The sequence below is a fragment of the Squalius cephalus genome (genome assembly GCF_949319135.1).
Source record: "Squalius cephalus genome assembly, chromosome: 21".
Taxonomy (NCBI): Eukaryota; Metazoa; Chordata; class Actinopteri; order Cypriniformes; family Leuciscidae; genus Squalius; species Squalius cephalus.
In genome coordinates, this window is record NC_137142.1 from 3,682,300 (window position 1) to 3,706,114 (window position 23,815).

Here is a 23,815-nt window from a genome sequence, read left to right on the forward strand (position 1 = left end):
TGGTTGTTACGGTACTAAGATTTCAGTAGTTGGTAACATGCCAATACTAGTCAAAGTTTGCGGTTCTCCAATACTAGTCAAAGTGTGTGCGGTTCTCCAATACTAGTCAAAGTGTGCGGTTCTCCAATACTAGTCAAAGTGTGCGGTTCTCCAATTCTCCAATACTAGTCAAAGTGTGTGCGGTTCTCCAATACTAGTCAAAGTGTGCGGTTCTCCAATACTAGTCAAAGTGTGCGGTTCTCCAATACTAGTCAATACTAGTCAAAGTGTGCGGTTCTCCAATACTAGTCAAAGTGTGCGGTTCTCCAATACTAGTCAATACTAGTCAAAGTGTGCGGTTCTCCAATACTAGCCAATACTAGTCAAAGTGTGCGGTTCTCCAATACTAGTCAAAGTGTGCGGTTCTCCAATACTAGTCAAAGTGTGCGGTTCTCCAATACTAGTCAATACTAGTCAAAGTGTGCGGTTCTCCAATACTAGCCAATACTAGTCAAAGTGTGCGGTTCTCCAATACTAGCCAATACTAGTCAAAGTGTGCGGTTCTCCAATACTAGTCAATACTAGTCAAAGTGTGCGGTTCTCCAATACTAGTCAATACTAGTCAAAGTGTGCGGTTCTCCAATACTAGTCAAAGTGTGCGGTTCTCCAATACTAGTCAATACTAGTCAAAGTGTGCGGTTCTCCAATACTAGTCAATACTAGTCAAAGTGTGCGGTTCTCCAATACTAGTCAATACTAGTCAAAGTGTGCGGTTCTCCAATACTAGTCAAAGTGTGCGGTTCTCCAATACTAGTCAATACTAGTCAAAGTGTGCAGTTCTCCAATACTAGTCAAAGTGTGCGGTTCTCCAATACTAGTCAAAGTTTGTGGTTCTCTGTACCAATTTTAGTACCAGAGCAAAAACTTTTAAATTAAGTACTTTAAAAAATGTTGTCCTGTTTGTCTCATCCGCTGGTTATCACGATCAATGTGCAAAATGAAAGAATATGTAAGAAATGCTTAATAAAGTGTAATACAATAGTGCAAAGTGTTAAATATAAACAGAGAAACCGACGACGGTCTTGCATAATTTGCAGACGACATTGGTCTGATTACGGTCAGACTTAAAAAATCCAAAAAACTGCCATACTGGCGAGCTGACTTTCCCTGTTTTATCACCAATCGCTGACGCACTCATGTTCCACTGATCACTCCACGCCGGTTCTGTTACTGAAGAATCCAACACGAGACCGGCTGTTAGCGTGTCACTTCCTAAGTTGCTAGGTTACCAGAGACTGAGTGCCTTTGTTCATGCAACCAAACTTGCTTCGCAACCTCTGGTTTCTTCCGACGTAGAAAAAAAAAAAATTGAACGTTTTATCGAACGCATTTTTTATTGATATTGATTACGTGTCTATCGCGAGACATATCATTATCGTTTTATCGCCCAGCCCTAATCAGCTGGTACTGAACACACACGGTACTTCGGTTCTACCGGTCCTGCAGAAATGCTGGCAGAGTCAATTGCAGGATTGAATGGTGAAAAATGTCTCTACTGTACATAACAGGTTATGAGTTTTTCCAAGGCAGAGCAAGTTATTACATTTTTATGACAGATTTGTTTTTCTATGGAATAATATGAATCGATGCACTATGAACAATATGACAAAGAACCTGATAAGTATTGATGTAATGTTGCCTTTTCTGCCAATGTGGACAGCTGAGAGCGAGACACACCACTAGGGTTTAAAGCGGAGCCTCTGTGTTTAGTCAAATCCAAGTAAGTGGGATTTACATAGGTCACCAGAAACTGAAATTCTGTCATTTATTTACTCACCCTTTAAAAACACGAAATCAGATGCAAACAGATAGAAAAAGACATGTAAACGCTCTGGAAATTGGCATTACCTGTACTTATGAATAATAGCATTGAACAGTCGTCCATCCCTCCACGAGGTAGTGAAGTTGTCGCAGCGAACCCCTACGTAGCCTTCGGTCATCTGCTTGGACCACAGCAGAAGCCTCTCCTTGGCTGTCATGTCCTCGGACTCTCCCGTCACGTGGATGTCCGAGATCTGCAGGCAGGAAAGATGACATTCTCGTTAATATTGTTAAGAATCTGTGTTATAACATAGATATGGGGCCTCTTTTCAAACCCAGTCATATTCAGCAATCTGTAAAGAAATGGTCATTTTGTAACACAAAAGTCGCCCTGTAATTTTAACCCTTAAAACTCATCTTTGATCACCAAAATTACATTTTTAAACTGTTTTTCCTTGAAAAGAAATTTCCTCATGCCTTAAAATAGCTTGAATGTAACTTGACACCCTTGCCTCATTTAGTATACGCAGTTCTATGAATATGCAAATGAGCCCCGCCTCCACTCACTCACTCAGCTCAGAGATCCACTGGTTGACGATCACACGTTGATCTGATTGGTTACAAGTTAGTTTGTGACGTCAGAAACACCAGCGATTTCAAAACGCGATTTTGAGACTGCAGTTTTAAGGAGAAAATGCTCATTTAAAAACTACATATAAATAACATTAAAAGCTTGATTTTTACCACAGGTGGACTTTAAACTGTATTAAAAAAACATATAAGTAACATATAAAAGAATTACACTTTTTGAAATGAATGACTTCACATCTGAAGGTTTTTGCCATAATGTAATTTCAATCTGTTCTGCGAGTAATCTAGCAAAAGGTGAGTTTAGAATTAAGAATAAATAAAGATGCATATATCATGCACATACAGAGATTTTTGTGCACCTCAATTGTTGTGTGCTTTAATTGGTTGGATCCTCCAACAGGACAACAGCCCAAAACAAACATCAAAATCAACACAAAAATGGGTAACAGAGCACAAAATGAAGCTTCTGCCATGATCGTCCCAGTCCCCTAAACTGAACCCCATTGAAGATGAGTGGGGTGAACTGAAGAGAAGCACCAACATGAACTTGTGAATCTGAAGGATCTGGAGAGATTCTGTATGGAGGAATGATCGCTGATCTCTTGTCAGGTGTTCTCCAAACTCATCAGGCATTATAGGAGAAGACTCAGATCTGTTATCTTGCCAAAAGGAGGTTGCAAAAAGTATTTAATAACAGGGAGCCAATAATTATGGCCAGCGTGCTTTGGAGAAAAGCATTTATTTCATAATGTGATTTCCTTGTGATAGGATTGTTATCATTTGTTGTAAAAACAAACAGTGCGATTATCTTTCATCTTTTTGTTATTCATATTCTCTAGTTTGTATATCAGTGCAGTATAAGCGGTGCAGTGTTTAGTACAACATGTGAGTTTAATGGGCGACTTGACATCTGTAACCTTAACCGCACAATTGTTGTGTGCTTTAAGAACAACAGTCTTTATGATTATGACTGTGAACACAAAGCATGGCAAGACTTCATCAGTGAAGAAGAATAGAGGGCAAAAACTGAAAGTGAATGACAGGGACCATCGAACACTAAGAAGTATTGTGTCCAAAACAACACAGAACTGCAGCAAACCTCAACATTCACCCTGAAAACCATTTCCACAAACCCTGACCAAAACCAACATCAATTAAAGATTTAATCTCAGACACCACTGCTAAAATGTGAAAAAGATGGAGTTATGATCATAAAACCAGGAATGTTAGAGCATGAAGATGAACTTCATCATCTTCTCTGGTCAGTTTAATCACCTGACTTGAATATTATTGAGTGAGAAGCAGATTCCCTCCTTCAACATCTCTGAAGCAACTGGCAATGTTCTGATAGACCACATTCAAAAGATGTATTAATCTACTCTAAGGTTAGAAGTTAAAATATAAAAATATTGCTTATTTCCAGGTGTTCACATTATTTTGCCCAACCCCAGTAGATTGTGTTATAGTACCATAAAAGGGCCATTTCTTCATTTAGATATATTTATAGTAGTCTCCATTTAGGCAATAAATCATATTAAATGCATTTTCAATATAGCACTGCAAAACACTGATGGTGACTTATGAACAGAGACCGTCTCACATGACTTCACGTTACAAAGAAGGATTTTCAGCTCTAAAATAAAATGCCTGGAGCAAAAGTTAAGCCAACACCTACTGATTTAAGGAAACACATCATACCACAACAGCTTAACAATCATTTACAGATCGGTAAGTGTATAATAAGTGTACGTGCGGACACTGAAGTAAACTCAAAGGAATCTGCCGGCCGGCCACAGTGTAATTATAGCTTGTAGGAAGAGAGCAGAGCACATGGTGTTTAGACTGTGGGTGTGGAAAGACTGAGCTATTAAACCAAGAACCAGACACACCAAAACATGCCAACACTGACTAATCACTGCAGTGAATGATCATATTATGGAAACTCTGTGGCATTCATTAAAAAATGGCTAGTGTCTAGATTCAAGATGCTAACTGGTCAATATATAAAAAATATAGTAATAGCAATGACACAAAGTACTAGTCACTAGTTATATCGCAACACAACATAAAGGTCAACTATTACCTTCTAGTGGAAGCATGCCACTAAATTAATTGTCTTATGTCTCCTATAGCATTCCTGTAGCTCAAACAGTAGAGTGGAGCTAATAAAACCATAATGGCTTTGATTCCCAGGGAATGCACGTACTGATCAAATGCACACCTTCAATGCATTGTAAATCACTTGGGATAAAAGTTTCTGCCAAATGCATAAAGGTAAATGTACTTGGCTTAAATATTTATATTATGTAGTAACCATTTTATATATAAATAAATCATTAAAGCACTCAAGGCTGTTGTATAGGTGCATTCATGCCATGTCAGACCATAATTTGAAAAAGCATTTACGGCCTTATAGGAGTCATGAAAACAACTTGAACTCAGAATTTTCTGAGAGCCCGGACTGACCACTGCAACATCATGCAGAAAACCCTCAAGGTTGTAGAGGCTTCCGGAGTAAATATTTCATAATATTTTCTGTTTAATAAGTCCTATAATTGAGTATTTTTAATAACGCTTAGGCCTCGTCCACACTAATATGTTTTCGTTTGAAAACGCATCTTTTTCTCTTCGTTTTGGCCTTCCCTCCACTAAGATGGGGTTTTAGAAACGAAAACGAATCTTTTTGAAAAACGCTCTCATTTGGATACATTTGAAAATGCTGTTTTCGCGTTGTAGTGTGGACTGTCAAAGCGGAGGTATTTAAAAACGATGACGTAAGTTTAGTCATGTGATGCATATTGAACCCATAGACATTGAGGTTTATACCTGTTGTGAGCTGTTCACTTTCACACTGTTGCTAAAATATGTTACTTCACACACTCTTCCAATCACAGTCCTGCAAAGATGACAGAAAATGCACTCACATTTGCTGTCCTGCTGCAAAACATGAAAGCAGTTGCGTTTTACACCAAACATATAATGGTGTGTGAGTGCGACCTGGACGCATCAATGAATGCTGAGATATTTTGCTAAATAAAATGATCCTGCCAGAAGAATTGCGCGATAACTTGATTATGTCTGTATCGTCTCAGTGAGTTTTCATGAGGGTTTACGCATACGCTGTCAGTTGAATTTAGCATTTTCCAACATTTCAGTGTGGATGAAAAACTTTTGTAAAATGCTTGAAAACGCTAATGTGGTAGAGAGCGTTTTGTAATTAAAACTCAGTTTCCAGATTAACGTAGACGTAGCCTCAGAGTCGAATGTTCCAGGTTGTCATCTAATAATTATAGCAACGAAAACCTGGTGTGAATGCAGAATACTGTATATCACAAATTATCAGTGTATGACGTGCAATGGACAATATTGTTTTAAGTAATGCCATGTGCATCGAGTCATTGCATCATAAATGGCATCTCAAATGTTGACAGATGCTGATATTACCTCCTGGTGTTTAGTAGAACCAAGTTTAAGATCTTGTTGGACGGTATCCAAAGAAGCCTGGGAAACTAAATGCCCCGAGCAAGTGTGGGCCCTCCTCCGCTTCCTGTGCACTTGAGTGTCCCATATAATTCTGGAGAACCCTTCCATGTTTTCCAGCTGACGATCTACACTGCTCCTCTCCAGGGAGCCTTTTTCTCTCAGTGTCTGGAGCATATGCTCCACCGCTCCGAAACTAGCCGCCCTCCTCAATTGTCTCCGCAAAAGTTTCTTTTCCACAAGCCTGTCCTTTGTGGTGATGCTTCCGGAGCTCTTGGTGACCCCGTGTAGATTATACTCAGCAGTGGGCCTGTTTTTGTCCTTATTTATCTGATAATTACCTGACTTTCTACCAGTTTTACCTCGGAGGACTGGGACTTCTCCAACGTAGACCCCATGGCTGATACTGTGCTGCCTGGGCCTTGGAAACTCGTCTTGCTCTGAGTTCAATGTACCAACCAGATTGAGAGAATTACCACCAGATGTGGCATAATCCAGGGCATCAGTCTTACAGCTTTCATGGCTTCTTAAAGAGTCAGCATTAAAATCAGCTGATTTTCTCTTTTTCCTCCTTTGAAAGTATCGGCGTCCACTGAGCTCCTTTGGTGCGGGGCTGATTGGGGCTTTCGTGGGATCAACATAACACTCCTCCTTAGAGTCCCTCACGCATCCACACATATTACCCATGGTGGTTGCTCATGCTAATAAGGCTGTCCATTAAGAAAGATTCACTCCTTCCAGCCAGCTTTAAACAAGTTCAGCAAGTTCAAGAGTTTATTATCCCAGGAATTAGCAGCCATCGTTTCCCCAGCAAGTATTTAGGTATGAAGGTGATGTCAGACAAATCAGCAGTAGTCCAATATCCAGAGAAGTGCGGATGATGTGAATCCCTCTGAGACTCGGTAGAGGACCGAGACGCTCCAAACAAACTTCTGTTTCTTGTATCGCACGTTCACCAGGCTCGCTGCACAGCCCGGCCCTTTCTTCTAATGCTGCCAACACACTGAAGTCTCAGTGACCTTTGAAACTGCACCCTTTGCCCTGATCCTCCAGAACAAACACTATACAGATCGAGGCGACACAAACTAACGCAGATCTAGGTAGCTCTCTGTCACAGCTGAGGAAACGTCACCGTCCTCATGTGATGTGTAAACACAGCCACCCCCAGATCCCTGCTGGTGTTGAGTTTCCAGAGGCTGAATGTCCTTAGTGGTGGGTGGCTGGAGAGAGAGAGAGAGAGAGAGAGAGAGAGAGAGAGAGAGAGAGAGAGAGAGAGAGAGAGACACTCTCACACTCTCATCTGTTCCCTGATGGCTTCTGGGCCGTGTGTGAAACCTCTGCTCAGCAAGTTGAGCCATTCAAATAGGACTTACCAGGCTGAGAGAGTCATGGCCTGTCATGTGGCCTTTTAAAATAACAGGACAACGTGGCTGGATCGACAACATGGCAAATTGCGCTGCCCCACACAACAAAGCTCTCTATTTGCTATTTAATCTAGCTCAAAACAAGAGCAAAGCATTGAAAAGAATCAAGTCCAACACTTAAAGCAAACAAACATAACCAGCGGTCATAGACATGGAAGATTATAACTTATATTGGCTATATAAACTTGCTTGGGTGTATATTAAATCATCTCAGTTGTATAGTTATAAAATATAATTAGCTTACACAACAATTATAGAACAAACATTCATTTAAAGTTAATTAAGGGTGTTAGCTAAGCCAAAATCCCTATTACTATTGTGTTAAATTGTTTTAGGGAACCTACACAAAATGTGCAGCTACTTTTGCCACATCTCACCACCATAACATCACACACACTTGAGGACGGATCCCTGGAAACTTCCTAGAAACTTATAGTAACCATGCAGCAACATGCTACAAACTGCTTTATAAATTAAGGGTGTTATAATACACAAAAAGGGAAAACAAGTCTCAAATGCAATTTAAGCTGCACACACATCTGACAAGAAGGAAAGTGCTCATGAGTTAGTTTGTAGCGTATAGTATAAAACACATGATTAGTGCTGGTATAGTGCGGATTAGTGCTGGTATAGTGCTGGTCCAGGCTGGTTAATGCTGGTTAATAGGGCTGGTATAGTGCTAATTAATGTTGGTATAGTGCTGGTCAAGGCTGGTTAATGCTGGTATAGTGCGGATTAGTGATGGTATAATGCTGGTCCAGGCTGGTTAATGCTGGTATAGTGCTGGTCCAGGCTGGTTAATGCTGGTATAGTGCTGTTTAATGTTGGTATAGTGCTGGTCCGGGCTGGTTAGTGCTGGTATAGAGCTGGTCCGGGCTGGTTAGTGCTGATTAATGTTGGTATAGTGCTGGTCAAGGCTGGTTAATGCTGGTATAGTGCGGATTAGTGATGGTATAATGCTGGTCCAAGCTGGTTAATGCTGGTATAGTGCTGGTCCAGGCTGGTTAATGCTGGTATAGTGCTGATTAATGTTGGTATAGTGCTGGTCCGGGCTGGTTAGTGCTGGTATAGTGCTGATTAATGTTGGTATAGTGCTGGTCCGGGCTGGTTAGTGCTGGTATAGTGCTGATTAATGTTGGTATAGTGCTGGTCCGGGCTGGTTAGTGCTGGTATAGTGCTGATTAACGCTGATATAGTGCTGGTCCGGGCTGGCTGATGCTGGTATAGTGCTGATTAATGTTGGTATAGTGCTGGTCCGGGCTGGTTAGTGCTGGTATAGTGCTGATTAATGTTGGTATAGTGCTGGTCCGGGCTGGCTGATGCTGGTATAGTGCTGATTAATGTTGGTATAGTGCTGGTCCGGGCTGGTTAGTGCTGGTATAGTGCTGATTAATGTTGGTATAGTGCTGGTCCGGGCTGGTTAGTGCTGGTATAGTGCTGATTAATGTTGGTATAGTGCTGGTCCGGGCTGGTTAGTGCTGGTATAGTGCTGATTAATGTTGGTATAGTGCTGGTCCGGGCTGGTTAATGCTGGTATAGTGCTGATTAATGTTGGTATAGTGCTGGTCCGGGCTGGTTAGTGCTGGTATAGTGCTGATTAATGTTGGTATAGTGCTGGTCCGGGCTGGTTAATGCTGGTATAGTGCTGATTAATGTTGGTATAGTGCTGGTCCGGGCTGGTTAGTGCTGGTATAGTGCTGATTAATGTTGGTATAGTGCTGGTCCGGGCTGGTTAGTGCTGGTATAGTGCTGATTAATGTTGGTATAGTGCTGGTCCGGGCTGGTTAGTGCTGGTATAGTGCTGATTAACGCTGATATAGTGCTGGTCCGGGCTGGCTGTTGCTGGTGTAGTGCGGATTAGTGCTGGTATAATGCTGGTCCAGGCTGGTTAATGTTGGTTAGGGCTGGTATAGTTCTGATTAATGTTGGTATAGTGCTGGTCCAGACTGGTTAATGCTGGTATAGGGCTGATTAGTGCTGGTATAGTTCTGGTCCAAGATGGGTAATGCTGGTTAGTGCTGGTATAGTGCTGGTTAATGCTGGTATAGTGCTGGTTAATGCTGGTATAGTGCTGATTAGTGAATTAGAGAATTAATTCAACCAAAGTCAATGACAAAGTGCCCAAATAAAGGGAACACTAATCACCATAATGGTGACTTCAAACAGACCTCAACAACTTTTGTACATACAACCTTATGAAAAAATAAATATTGATATTGATTTTATTTGCAGTTGATATCATCTAAGGCTGTGTGGCTGTGTGTCAGTTGTAGCTGTTGTGCTTCTGCCCGTCTCTTCTCTTTTTACTGTTCTTGTTGTTCCTCTTGTCTTCAGTGATTTTGCTTGTTAACAGCAGGTGTTCATCACTAATGCTCAATCATCACTTGTAGAATGAATCTACTTTGTTTCACTAACCGCACCTTTGCTTCAGTGTTACTTTTACTTAGGGCTGAACGATTAATTGCATTTGCGATAATATCGCGATATGATGAAATGCGATTTTTTAAACCGCAAAGCTGCGATTATAGTCTGGTCACGTGACACGCGAGAGTAAACCAGTCTGTTTTGCAGATGAAGCATCAACTTGGCACGCGACACATATAGACCTGGCTACAGGAAATAACAGTTTATGTTTAATTTATGTGATATTGTGTTATAGATTCTCTCCAACGATTCTGTATTGTATATGTCTGAGCTTAGTTTTAAACACAGACGTGTACGACGCGCGTGCTTTATAAACAACCGTATTCTGCTTGCTTCTAATTCCTCTGTCTCTCACACACACACACACACACACACACACACAAGACACCACTCGAACCTTACGAGAAATAATCTTTAATAAAGTTCGGAAAAGTTGAAGCGAGTTACAAGGACATTCGCGGGCTTCATTGCGCAAGATATGAGATACGCGCGGTCTGCGTGATGTTACTTCAGTAGTGCGCGGTCTCGCCCGCCGGTATTTTACTTACAAATGTTCTACGAGGGCATCATTAGGCCTATGTATTGGAATACAGTTGGCTTATATATTAAAAATATGAAAATCACCGACAGAAGCTGCTTTCAATTTCAAATACTCACGTGCGTTTTGCGAAGAGCATTTGAGCATGCGGCTGTGAGCGAGTCTACGTGGTTAAATGTACGTTTGCATCTCAAAATGCTTTTATGACGCGAAATTACCGGTAATGTGACACAGTCAGTTATTAAACAAACAGGACAAACCACATCTTATAATTTCAAAAGAGATGAACACGTTCAGACAGCCTACTCTTAAATACTGAAAGCACTCTTTGTTTATTGCTTGTAATATTTTTTTCCCTCTTTGTTATTTGGTTTGAAGCTATATTTGTTAAAATTATTAACATGTAATTGTATTAATTTCGTTTTTTAATGTGTAATTATTCTAAGTAGGCCTACTTATAATTATGTAATTAAATATTTTAAGTTTTATTAATAAGATCAATTAAAGAAAAAAAATGTATCGGCTCATGAGGTGCCTAAAGATTCCCTTCCCTATTTTACAATGATTTATTGCTTGTTTTTGTTGAATAATAGAAAAGATAAAGAGCTTAAAAAATAATCGCATATTAAATCGCAATCGCAATATTGGTAAAAAAAATCGCAATTAGATTATTTTCCAAAATCGTCCAGCCCTACTTTTACTCCCTACAGATTGGGACCATATGAAAAGTTGGCAGTGTTTGTTTAAAACTGAGGATTATACCGTGTAAACAATTTAGTAAATAATTTATCAAAATTAATTTGGAAAATTGTCTTGTGCTTTAACTACAAACACACACTAAGAAACATTATATGTAACACATACACAAGTTTTGTTGTGGTCTTGCTGGGATCATCCCAGCACCCAAAAGACAACATATGCTGGTCCCAGCGTGCAAAACATGCTTTATGCTGGATGTTTCAGCAGGGTGAGCAAGTATCATATCTGCTGATCTTGTTTTTGCACAAGCCCTGCCACTTTCCCTTTATGGCTGCAGACTCTTCTCACTTCTCAGACTCTTCACAGATTTTTAGTTTGACAATGAGTGATTCCCCAAAGGTCAGCCAGGGCTGCTGTTTAAAACTGCCCATGTTAAATGGTAGCAAGCTGACTAATTCAAATTCTCCTCGGCCCCCAGCATGATGTACTGTAGTAGTCGGGTTTTCTTCAGTTCAGACGTGACATAAACGAACAAACGAATAAAGCGAACCTGGAATTCCCCACCAAATCTAAACTCAAAATTTGAATCAATATTCTGCACTGGCCTAACGTACACTCTTTATTCAATACTTCAAAGCATGTTTACAAGGCAAAAACGACAAGCAAAAGCTTCAGAAACAACATAATGGCAAACGCCAGCTTGATTCAGAACTGAATGTTCTTTGATCGCATGTTCAAACAGACTTCAGTATTCAGATGCCAGCTGTGGATATTGTATAAATGAATAACTGCGTTCTTTAAAATCGTTAATTACAAGTTATTGCCTAAAGAGCTGCAAACAACACATATTCATCTACAGTGAATTGTGATATTGTATTTATCGGAATCCGATTCAAAACTAGATACTTCCAAAGAAGAGACCGGAGGGCAAAACATTTTTAACATGGTGAAAAAATCAGCCCTGAGAGACTAATGTCTGAGCAGAGCCATCAAAAACAACTCTACTGTATGTACCGTCCAACTGCAGATCATGAGGGAACAGGCTTCATGCCCAACGGCTCGCGTGAGAGTGACAGCGGCAGGTGCTTCTGCACGTCCCCACGCTACCTGTCAGCATGTTTTATGAACCCAAGCATTATTTAACACATTCTTCGGCTATGCCCCAGAAATGCATTTTTATGCCTTCAGCCGATTGAGGGCTGTCAGGGAGGCTGGGCCAGTGTGGTTTGCCAGAACGAGGAGCAGTGAAGGTGTCATTCTCGCATTCTGGAGATGTGAATTAGGAAGAGCTGTGACGGTTTGGGTTTTTAGCTGAGACTCGGGTCGACTTCTGCGACAGGCTAACATTCTTCCCTCATAACATCATCTCAAATCGAACGAGCAGCCGAGCCAAGGATATTAATAATCTGCCGCTGTGAAAGTGGGACAGTGTGTTCAGCAGGGGATATTCGCCCCAGGATGCATTCGTGTTGGCCGAGGAATGAAACCAAACACAGGAGTCCAGAGACGCAGTTTACAACTTTGAACAGTTTTTTACTTAACACGGCATCTCAAAAAAATGTGCCATTAAAAAGCTGTGAGCTATGATGTGACGACCAAAGACCTTCATTTGATGTGTCCACTGTCCAACAATTAACTCTTTCCCCGCCAGCATTTTTGATCATTTTCACAAATTTCATGGCCCCCAGAATATATTGATGTAAGAATATCAGAACAGTAAATATATCTAAAGAAAGAACAGACACTCTGCTTTTAAACAAAAAACTGTTTTATTCTAGCTTCCTGCATTATTTTTTATCAACACTTGAATGTGGGTAAGTTTCTTTAAAAAAAGCAACATTTTTAGGGGAAAAGCTGATAAAATCATGTTTTTGTCAAAGACTACATCTGAATCAGATTCAGAACGATGATCAAAACACAGATGGAGTAGATCGAGTCCATCACCACCCCCACATTCACAGTCCTAAAGCTCGTCCTGGGTCGACATTTCATTCAGTAACATTAGACAGTTTTGATTTATATGCTGTTTAGTGTTGATGATCACGTTATTTCACATATGATATTGCTTGATTCTTCTTCTTCACCTGTGTTATGATCAGGAGATTCTGTTCTCTTTCAGAGGATGTGTAACAGCGCCCCCTACCGTATAACAGGGAAAACACTGAAAGAGTGGCAGGGAAGGAGTTAAAAATCCTCCCAGCGCAGACCGAAAGCTGGAGCGTGTCCTGTGTGAGCAGGACTGCACTCCTCTCTGCCTCGGTACGTTTGATGTGGAGAAGGTTTCTCAAGCTCAGACCTGCAGATGCACAGCTGCAGTATAACCTCTAATGCCGAGTTCACACTGCACGATTTTCAAAGTAGTCGGCCACTGTTCTTTTCACACTGCGTGACTATCTGCGGTAACACTCAGTCGCTGGTGTGTGCACACTACACGACGGATCGGAGACAGGAGGTTTCACACTGCATGACTTAACAAAAGAAAGAATCGCAAATACAACTTCTGTCTGGTCCGAAAACTACGTTTCACAACCAAACACGTGAGAAGTGATGAGGAAATAACGCAATCACGCGTGCGCGAGACCGAAATTGTTATTAAAAATGATAGCCTGCAAGAAGATTAGCGATTCAAATTGTATGTGCGCTGATTTGCAGCGAAAAGGAAAAAAAGAAAAACAGATTCTGCAGGAGGAAGTGGTTGGGGAGACACGGGGAGCGAGGATTGTGTTCTGCAAAGAGAGTTTGGGGTAAATAAATAGTTCTCTCAGATCGCGTCTTTGATAATTCACACTGTGTGATTGTCCCTCACGTGAACGAGCAACGATTTACCTGTGATTTCGGGCATTTGTCGGCGATCTCACAAAACATGTCGGCGAGTGAAAATCGGGCCTAAAACCGTTCAGTGTGAACTCAGCATGAAGCACAAGCTCCCTCAGACTCCAGATCACTGAGCCTCGGTCTGTCACAAGCACAAAATGCCAAAATGATTTTCTCTGTGCACCTTTAGCTCTTTTGTAAATCACCCGCTCAGGATGCCATCAGCTGTTGAATCTAGTGAAAATATAAATCTGGATAACTGAGTAAAAGATACAAGACAGATCTTGTGTATGTAATGATACTAACATTTTCCAGGTTCAGCGCGTACATGTTGATACTAAAATGACGACCTTAATAAATCAATCACACCATGTATTCACTCACATAAATCACATAATTTAAGTTTCATTAAAATAGGGTAAATGTCCCTGCATGAAAGCGCATTACAGCGCCACTCTGGGTATTTGAATGAACATGTTTCTCAGACTGACAGGAACAGTGCTCACTGCACTCCAACAATTACACTATAGAGAAGAGAAATAAAAACAATCTTTTAACATTGGCTTGATGAAGCCTTGCCTGGAAAATGCAAAAATATATCTGAAGATTATTTATGGACTTAAATTAATTGGGCATTTTGAAGAAAAATGTGAAGGCTTAAAGCTATGCAGCTGCAAGGGGGTTCAGCACTTCCTATGATGTTGATAGGCAGTTGCTAAGGTGTTCTAAGTGGTTGTTAAGGTGTTACTAGGCAGTTGCAAGGGGGTTCAGAACTTACTAGGGTGTTGATAGGCTGTTGCTAAGGTGTTCTAGCTGGTTGTTAAGGTGTTACTACGCAGTTGAAAGAGGGTTTCAGAACTTACTAGGGTGTTTGCTAATTTGTTCTAGATGGTTGTTAAGGTGTTGCTAGGTAGTTGCTAAGGTGTTTGAGTGCTTTCTATGGCATTGTTAAGCAGTTGCTAAGATGTTGAAAGTGGTTTAAAGCATTAGTAGGTGGTTGCTAGGAAGTTACAAGGCCGTTACTGAGATGTTCTGAGTGGTTGATAGGGTGTTGCTAGGTGGTTGTTAGCGTGTTTTGGTATCTTTGCAGTTGCAAAGGTGTTCTAGGCGGTTTCTAGGACATTGTAAGGCAGTTGGTAAGAAGTTGTAAGTGGTTTAAGACATTGCTAGGTGGTTCCTCAGTGGTTGATAGGCACTTCTAAATGGTTGTTAGGGTGTTATGGGTGGTTGTAGTTTAAAAGCTCCAGGAGTTTCGGTTAAAAATGAAAATGCTGATGTTTGTATGTTAGGGATTTTATACAATAACAGCATGTTTGCCTTCTCAAGCCAGCATATATACACTATATGTATCTGCTGAAATACAGCAGCCAAATAAAGCAATGTTGGTTGCGTATCACAGCCACAGACTGAAGTAAATACAGCAAACTGTACATTTGTCTCATTTCACTGAATATCTGCACACCCTCGAGCAAATACATGTCTGACCTCTTGTGGTCAGAGAATGAACTGCAAAATGAAAGCAGTTTAGATCTAAATATCTGAAACATTGTACAAGAATGCTAGTCATGCAACAAAATGAAACTAAGACAAAACTATTTCAATACCTGATTACTGGCATATCCTCATAGTTTCACCTTGTGAGGAATAAACAGGCGGACATCCTTCAAACATCTTTAACTGGACAAATAAACACCACAAAAATAGTCAACTCACCTGAAAGTGCAGAATTATGGTCCATATTAATCCCAATGTCAGTTTTGGGTTTCCATCCGTTATGTCATCATTCCTGATGTTCACCAGTTTCACCTGAGGACACGAGGGTTATACAGTTATAATGAGTGATAAAACATTAGACATGAAACGCATGACTGCATATATAATGACATTTTAGTTTTAAATCAGGGTTTCTCAAACTCGGTCCTGGAGGGCCACTGTCCTGCACAGTTTAGCTCCAACCCTGATCAAACACATCTAGCTGTGAGTTTCTAGTGATCCTGAAGACATTGATTATCTTGCTCAGGTGTGTTTGATCAGGCTTGGAGCTAAACTGTGCAGGACAGTGGCCCTCCAGGACCGAGCTTGAGGAACCCTGTTTTAAATCAATGCATGTTTATACACAAAAACCGTATGCAATTTAACTGTAATGAAATGTACATTTTCATCAATGCCAAAACACATCAATATTACAATGTGCAAGGCTATATTTTGGATTAAGTAAGATTTAATTGCTGCTCAATTTCATTGCCATTTAAATCTAATTAAATTGCTTAATTCATTCCTTCTAATATAGATGCAAATGAGATGGGAATAAGTACTTGAAGTAGTGCTGTCAAATCAATCACTCACGATTAATCACATCTAACATGAAAGTTTGTGTATATATATATATAATATATAAAATCGTTCTGTCAGCACTAATTTGAAGGCATGTAGTATTATTTGTAATGTCCACAGAAGCACATGCAAGAGTGTTTTTATTCTTTACTATAAAATGTTTTCAATATGGTTTACAAACACATACATACTATAGATAAATGTATGCCCTAAACATTAAAAATACATGTTGATGGCAACAAATCTTTTTAGAATACTGCAATTAAAAATGCATTTGTTTCCAGAACTAATCTATGGTTATATGGCTAGATTATAAACATAATTCTAAGAGCAATAAATCTATAACAGAAGTCATGTTGACCACCAGCAGAGGGCACTACAGTGCAGGACTGATGTTGAGGAATGGGGACTCGCTGATTAGATTGTAAATTGCTTCCATAGTTTTAGATTTTCTGATTGAAATGGCCACATTTAAAGTGAACTTTCTACAATAATGGGCCAAGGTGTTAGACTGGTATTGCTGATTTCAGTTTTTATTATTATTAATTATTTATTAATATTATTATTAGTTGCATTTGCGACTAATTTGGAAAACTCTCTTTAAACATAGTTAAACATAGAGTTAGTCAATATTTTGCATCGCCTTACCCATGATAAAATCACAGGTACGCACTTATGTATGGCGTTACTATTCATTGGTTTTAATGTTAATAATGAAAACAAAACCAAGAATGAAGATGATGTGCTGTGTATCATAATAATAGCCTGCAGTGATGACTATTTCACAGCTTTCCCACAACCGTAACCATACTTGTTCTTGGATAAGCAATGATTTCTTAGGTGCACATGTCACAGAAATATATTTATGGCCTATAGAAGCAATTACAAATGAGATGTCATGCAATATGTTATGTACAGTCACAGCTAAAGGGCATTGTAAGGCAAGACTATCTCAGATGTTTATGATTTCTGATGTCAAAGTCTGCTTCCTCATCTTTCACTTATCTTGAGTAGAACTGCTTGGGTTTGTATTTTTAGAAAGAGCCTAATTTAGATTTGTTGGCCCTCGGCACATTATCTATTGCAGATTTTATCTATTTCCCTTGGAAGAGAAAAATAAATAAATAATATTGTGACTGACAATTTTGTAAAAGGAAATAGTTATTCCATATAAACTTATAGAACTAGAAAGTAAATATGCACAATGCATTGTTTATTAAAAACTATTCATAGAAAAACAATATTTGTGAATGTTTACCCCTGAGGAAACTTGTGTCTATCAATTATGTCACACATGTGCAACATTAGATGCAATTTACAATAATTTAGTTGAAACATGTGAAACTAGACTGGTGAAAAACAGTCAAATATCTCTGTGGGAACAAATTAGCATCATTTTGAATTGCAAATGTAACTTACAGTAGCATTACCGCCAATGATTTACATTATCAGGATCCTCAGAATTCAGCATCTATACAACAACTGCAGTGAGTTTAGCTTGTAAATGATATTTCATTTTTGATGAGCTTAAATGACTTTATGAAGACTGCAAATGACTCCACATTTCTATATTTCACATAAGTGCTGCAGAAAATTATACACAAAAATATAAACTTATTTAATCACAAAATTGGTAATCTACATGACAAGGAACATCGGGGGACCAAAGTTTTTTTTTTATTTTTTTTTTTAGTTTTTTTTTTAATGGTCTTTTTGTGTAAAGGAATTAAATAATTAGAGAACTTATTTTATGTGTCAATCTTATTTTTTTTATTTCCTTAAATAATTGTGAGGTAATCAATTTACTTGCAAATTATATTTTATTTTATTAGTATTAATACTGTTATGTCAAAACGCAAAACTTTTTGTCTTGTCACATTCAGTTGTGGATTACATGTATCATTCGAGACGGTGAAATTTCTTTGAAGAGTTAAGTAGTTTGTATTACTAGATTTTTCTTACGGTCGTTAAACATTATATATTATATATCCATATATATTATATATACATAACGTTCATTAGTTAACATTAGTTAAATGTATTAACTAACAATGAGCAATTCATTTGTTACAGTATTTCTGAATCTTTGTTAATGTTAGTTAATAAAAATCCAGCTGTTCATTGTGTGTTCATGTTAGTTCACAGTGCATTAACTAATGCTAACAAATACAACCTTTGATTTTAATAACGTATTAGTAAATGTTATCATTAATATTAACTAAGATTAATAAATGCTGAAGAATAATTGTTCATTCTTAGTTCATGTTAACTAATGAACCTTATTGTAAAGTGTTACCAGAATATCAAATATTGAGTGGCACAATTTGGCCCTTTCTAATTTTCAATAACTGCATAACATAATAAAATCCCTTTTCTTTTCTCACCGGTCTTACCTGTCGTCTTTTTAAATAGTCGAGTGCGATCTGTACATTCTGGAGTCTGTGGAAGCGCATGCGACCCTTCTCTCGCGGCTGTGAGGGAGAGACAGAGGAGAAGCCATCAGCACATGTATGATCACACACACACACACACACACACTCACCGTACTGACACACACACGCCCTGCCTGTGGAGGAGAGAGAAACTCACAGAGAGAACTACTGCACATCAGCCCCTCTCTGAACGAATGAGGTTTCTTGCTAACTTCACACATGTACAGTACAGGACAGGTTTGCGCTAAGTTTTATAAAGCCTTGAAGAAACACAAAGCCAAACGCAAGGTCAAAGACGCAGATGGGGCCGAGAGAGACTGATGCGGGAAGCAAAAGAAATGGGAATGAAGCAGGTGTAAAGAAAGAGAAAATCTCCACTGTCCAGCTGAAACATAAAACAGCCTCAATTCAGCTCAGATGTTCTTATCAAACTAATGTACAGTACAGTGTGACTAATAGAGAAATGAGATCCGCTGAGCAGATGATGGATGACTTCTAGCGAATCATCCTTTGTTTTGCCCTTTAGTGCAACAGAGTCTGGAAGTAAAGGACTGTCATTAGTTCCATGCGTTTTGTTCACAGAATAGTCAGAAATGACTAAATGTTCTATCAATCAAATCCAAAAGGTTTCCATCACATGACACTTTTGATTAAAGACAAGTATGTGTAATTTTCTAAAATCATGATGAACATTAAAGGACCCCATGAAATGCTTTGACAAATACAGATGGCAAAGATCTAAACCACAGCAAAAACGAATACTAGGCTAACTAATGTAAGTAAAAAGTCCTCAAACAATTATTGTAATAAAATAAGAACAAAGAATCAAATTATAAGCAATAGAGCACTGCAGTGATGACGTAGTTTATGTGGTTCGCATCACCCTGATTCCCTCGACAACTCGATAGGATTTTTCCATTGGCTTTCGGATTATTGCAGAAAATAAGCTTTGTGACCAACAAAGATTTATGATTCATTTATTACATATTAGTATGTTTCCGCCTAACGCTTTCAGCTCTGTGATTGGTGGTCCAGCTGTGAAGTTACCAAGCAATAGCAAGTCAATGAGAGACTAATTTTAAATGACGGGAAAATCGACCAATTATATTGTCCCTCTAAACGGGTGGGGCTTGTTATCGCTATGTTTATGATGCGTTCTGCCCACTGTGGGGAACACCATTCAAAAAATGAATAAGGACATCGTTGCTAATTTATTATCCATGCCGTTTTCAAGATTAAATTTAAAGAAAAGCTGGAGTCAGCAAATTAAGCTTATTTTGTGCAGAAAGCCAAAGCTTTTTAAAGCATTTCAACCCCAGTTATTATAAGCAAATCAGATTGATGCTGGAGGCTAAAGCTTTTCCTCCGTTTGGATAAGATATTTAAAATCGAATAGGTTACATGACTGATTTTATTCTGTTCGCCGCTGTTTATACATGTTAAGCTTTATTTGAGAAAACAGATATTTTTCAGAATTACTGGTCAGTCTGTAAATGCTCTAACTAAGCGACCATGCACATTTGCTGTAATTCTGCATAAGTTAAATTTTTCCAAAATCATAGGTTTAATACGGTCTTAACATCCATTTGATCGGCTGATTAAATGATATTTATTATCAACATGATGCATCGGCTTACATTAAATGTTATTGGTTTTGTGGCCAGTTGATAGCATGTTCCGCTGAAATGCACACATGATGATGCAATTATTTGTTATGATGATTGCATTATTACTTTTTGTTTAATTTTGGTGATAACTCTCACGCTCACTCTGATGTTGCATGTGGCGTTTCTTGCCAAAGGTAACATGCAGTAATATAAAAGAGGACACCGTAAGCTAGGCTGATTTTAGGCTGAGTTTACTTTTCCCCCATGAGTGAAGAGGAGAGGGCCAAGGTTCGAGAGTCATGGTTCACTACTACAGTATCTCAAAACTTAGATTTCATGGGGTCTTTAACACACTCTTGAAGCGAAGGGAACTTGAATCAGGCCTTTAGTTCACAGCTCAAGCTTCTGTGTCTTGAGAAATGACCAAGCTGGCATTCTAGAGCTCTCCACAGAAACCCCAGAAGGCAATATTTAGTGATTATGAACATGATATTTACCCATCCATGTGGCTTCAACCTAACCATCGGGTAAATATGTAAATATGGGGAAAGTTCTAGATGCCTACAGTCCACTGATGAGAAGCCAAGCTTCTCTGGGTTCAGCACTCCAGTTAATATCACAGCACTCGCTACATTAGTCCTGTTACTGAGGGGGCAGGAGGACACGTGTCCACACATACCCCCTTATCCTCATCATCATCATCATCATCATCGTGGTCACGTCCATGCCGCTCAACCGTGCATGCGTCAGCCGCACTCACCAACCGTAACGTCTTCAGAAAATCACGCTCCCTTGGCTTACCGTGAGAACGTGAGCACGAGAGAGAGACACACATACAGACACAGAAACAGGTGGACACATAAGAGATGGACAGAAGAAGAAAATGAGAAGGACAGAAGACAAGGAGGAAAAGAAACAGGGTGTCAACAAAAGAAAGGGGGCACTTCTCTACAGTGATGAGAAGGTCTGTCCTTCCGCAGCCAAACTAAAAACTCACATCACAAAATGACCGGACTTAGTAAAAGCTATGGAGGAATTCTCAGTCATATTAAACTCAATCCCTCAGTTTTAACAGAGTTTCTGGTTTCTAAGATGCTTTGGATAAAATAATCTTCTAAATTAATAAATTTAGGTGTAATGTCAATCATTTGATCCAGACTAAAACTAATCAAATGTAAAAAATAATCTATAAATATAGCTGCATGCAACAATTACTGGGCTGAGCCAAAGTTGGGCTGAATTCTGATTGGTTGTACAATTATGGTGATTATTTTTGGCTGTTGGGAAAACATATTCCATCGTATTCTGTAGGACCAACGGAATAGAAAGAGGTTAGATTTATAGCCATCAGATGAAATTCAAAAAAGCTACAATAATTATTGCAACTTTGGTTATTTGTTTGACCACTAGATGGCACCAACCCAAAATTTGACAGGTGGCTTCAGGGACTAGTGCCGAAGACACACACCAAGTTCTGATTATATCAATTAATATCATGACTTTTGGTCGAACTGTTCAGAAGTTATAAGCAAACATAGCCAGTGTTCATATCACTTGACTAATAGGAGGAGCTGCTCAAAAACTGTGCAAGTACCCTCAAGTCATGCTTGTGATAACAGGTACAAAGTTTCATCCCAAAAAGCCAAAGCGATGAAGAGAAACAGCCTCACGTCCACTTTGGCGTGTTTGTCATCAAATTCGTAAGACAATTTGTCAGGAACGATTTCGTATATTACAAAAAGTGATATTTGTTTTTGGCTCAGCCTTACAATCATCTAAGCAAAATTTTGGGAGGGTAGGTCAAAATATTTTCAAGGGGGGAGGTAGTTGTAGACATGGCATGCTCTGGATCCAGAGGGGAAAAAAGCATTTTGTTTCTAGGCCTTAGTGTTCAAACGTTATTAGTGCAAACATCAGAGCATCTTTGGCCCATTGGTGGCGCTAGAATAAAGATAGAAACTCAAAATTTGTAATGGTTAAAGTTTAGACTCTCCTCTATCTATGTGCCAATTTTCACGTATTTCGACCAAACAGTTCTATAGACTTTCTCTCAAGAATAATAATAAGAAGAAGAAAACTAACAGTAAACAAACTAATAAAATATGAAAAGAATAATATGGCCAAAGCTCAACGCAAACTGAACTGAATTATAATATTCAACTCACAATTAGACAAATGAATTATTACTTGCATTGTTTTTCTTTAGGATTAATTGCTGATGGTTATAAAAACATTTTCTGCTAGATAAATAATTGTGAACTATTTTCTAAAATGGAAGATCTCGAAGCAATGTGTTTTGTTTTTTTAAGTTTCCATAACTCGAGTCAGTGTTTTGGATGACTTGTAAGCTCTTGATACATGACTAACCTGTCAGTTGAACAGCATGTACACTTCTCCACAAGTCTGACAGACTGCCGAACCTTCAAACGAATGCTGATGCTCTCGTGAAGGTTTCACCGTGACGTGTTCAGGCATTAATCTTAGGCACTGACCCAGTTGCTTGACATACAGCTGTCCTTGAGTTTTAATGCCCCCATTTAACGGGTGGAATAAAAATGTTCTTCCTGTTGTGATGGAGTTTTTACAATTAGACAGGGAGTTAGTGATGGACTTGTTGAAGCGTTTTTTTCTGTTTATTTGTTTGTTTTAAGTCATTAAGTTTTAATTAAGTCACAGCCCAGTAAAATATGGCTAGACCAGCATACTGTCTTTGCCAGCTAACTGAATGAGAATGAGAATTCCTCCAAAGCTGACACTGAATGTATTGTAACACAATACACAACTGGACCTGAATTAATGTAAAACTGCTATAATAGTGTGAATATGAAGGGTTTGTCGTACACTAGTGTGTAAATATGCGAAAGCATGTTCACATATTTCACTATTAACACAGATGTTTTAGCTGCTGTAAAGCATGAGTGTGCAGGAACTGGTTACGTCACTTTTAGCAAAGCTTTTCAGTGTGTGAGCGCACATTTAATCGGCCTGCTGGATTAGTAACACACACACACACACGGATGTGGACTGGTGTGGATGGTGAATCTAAGATGCCCCCTTCAAAAACAGCAAGTGACTGCACACGTGTTCAAGTATTCCGCTTCAAGTGTGTTTCGGATTCAGTGATTATTGAACAACACTCACCAGTGTCTCTCCGGACAACACCTCCAGAAGGGAGATCAGGTTATGTCCATCTCGCAAATCCTCATACAGGTCGTTCACGTGCTTTCGTACCTGCCACAAAGAGAAGAGAATGTATGAAAACATCAGTCTTGCATATGCATTTATCTTGAAACATGGGTTTTTGAATCATGAATTATTTGTTTTGGTCAATAATTGATTTCAGATGCTAAAAATCAAATGAAAAGCAGTCAAGAATCATTCAATATTTAACATTAAATCTATCTATCTGTCTATCTATCAGTCTTTCTCTCCATCTATCTATCTATCTATCTATCTATCTGTCTATCAACTGATCTATCTATCTAATTGATCTATCGATCTATCTATCTATCTATCTGTCTATCTGTCTATCTATCTATCTATCAACTGATCTATCTATCTATCTGTCTGTCTATCTATCAGCTGATCTATCTATCTATCTATCTATCTATCTATCTATCTATCTATCTATCGTACAGGAGAATTTATGACAATCATGTCATAAATAAGTTT

At 39.0% G+C, this 23,815-nt stretch overlaps 1 protein-coding gene across 1 annotated transcript in view; it reads right to left on the minus strand.

Annotated features, from left to right (window-relative positions):
• dst (dystonin) overlaps positions 1-23,815 on the minus strand; it is a 202,274-nt gene that overhangs the window by 119,400 nt on the left and 59,059 nt on the right. Inside the window, exons 6-10 of the mRNA XM_079855818.1 lie at positions 23,285-23,374; positions 20,823-20,939; positions 18,498-18,575; positions 15,484-15,576; positions 1,888-2,054 (exon numbers count right to left, since the gene is read on the minus strand). Coding sequence (XP_079711944.1) covers positions 1,888-2,054; positions 15,484-15,576; positions 18,498-18,575; positions 20,823-20,939; positions 23,285-23,374 — 545 coding nt within the window. The remainder of the gene's footprint in view (positions 1-1,887; positions 2,055-15,483; positions 15,577-18,497; positions 18,576-20,822; positions 20,940-23,284; positions 23,375-23,815) is intronic.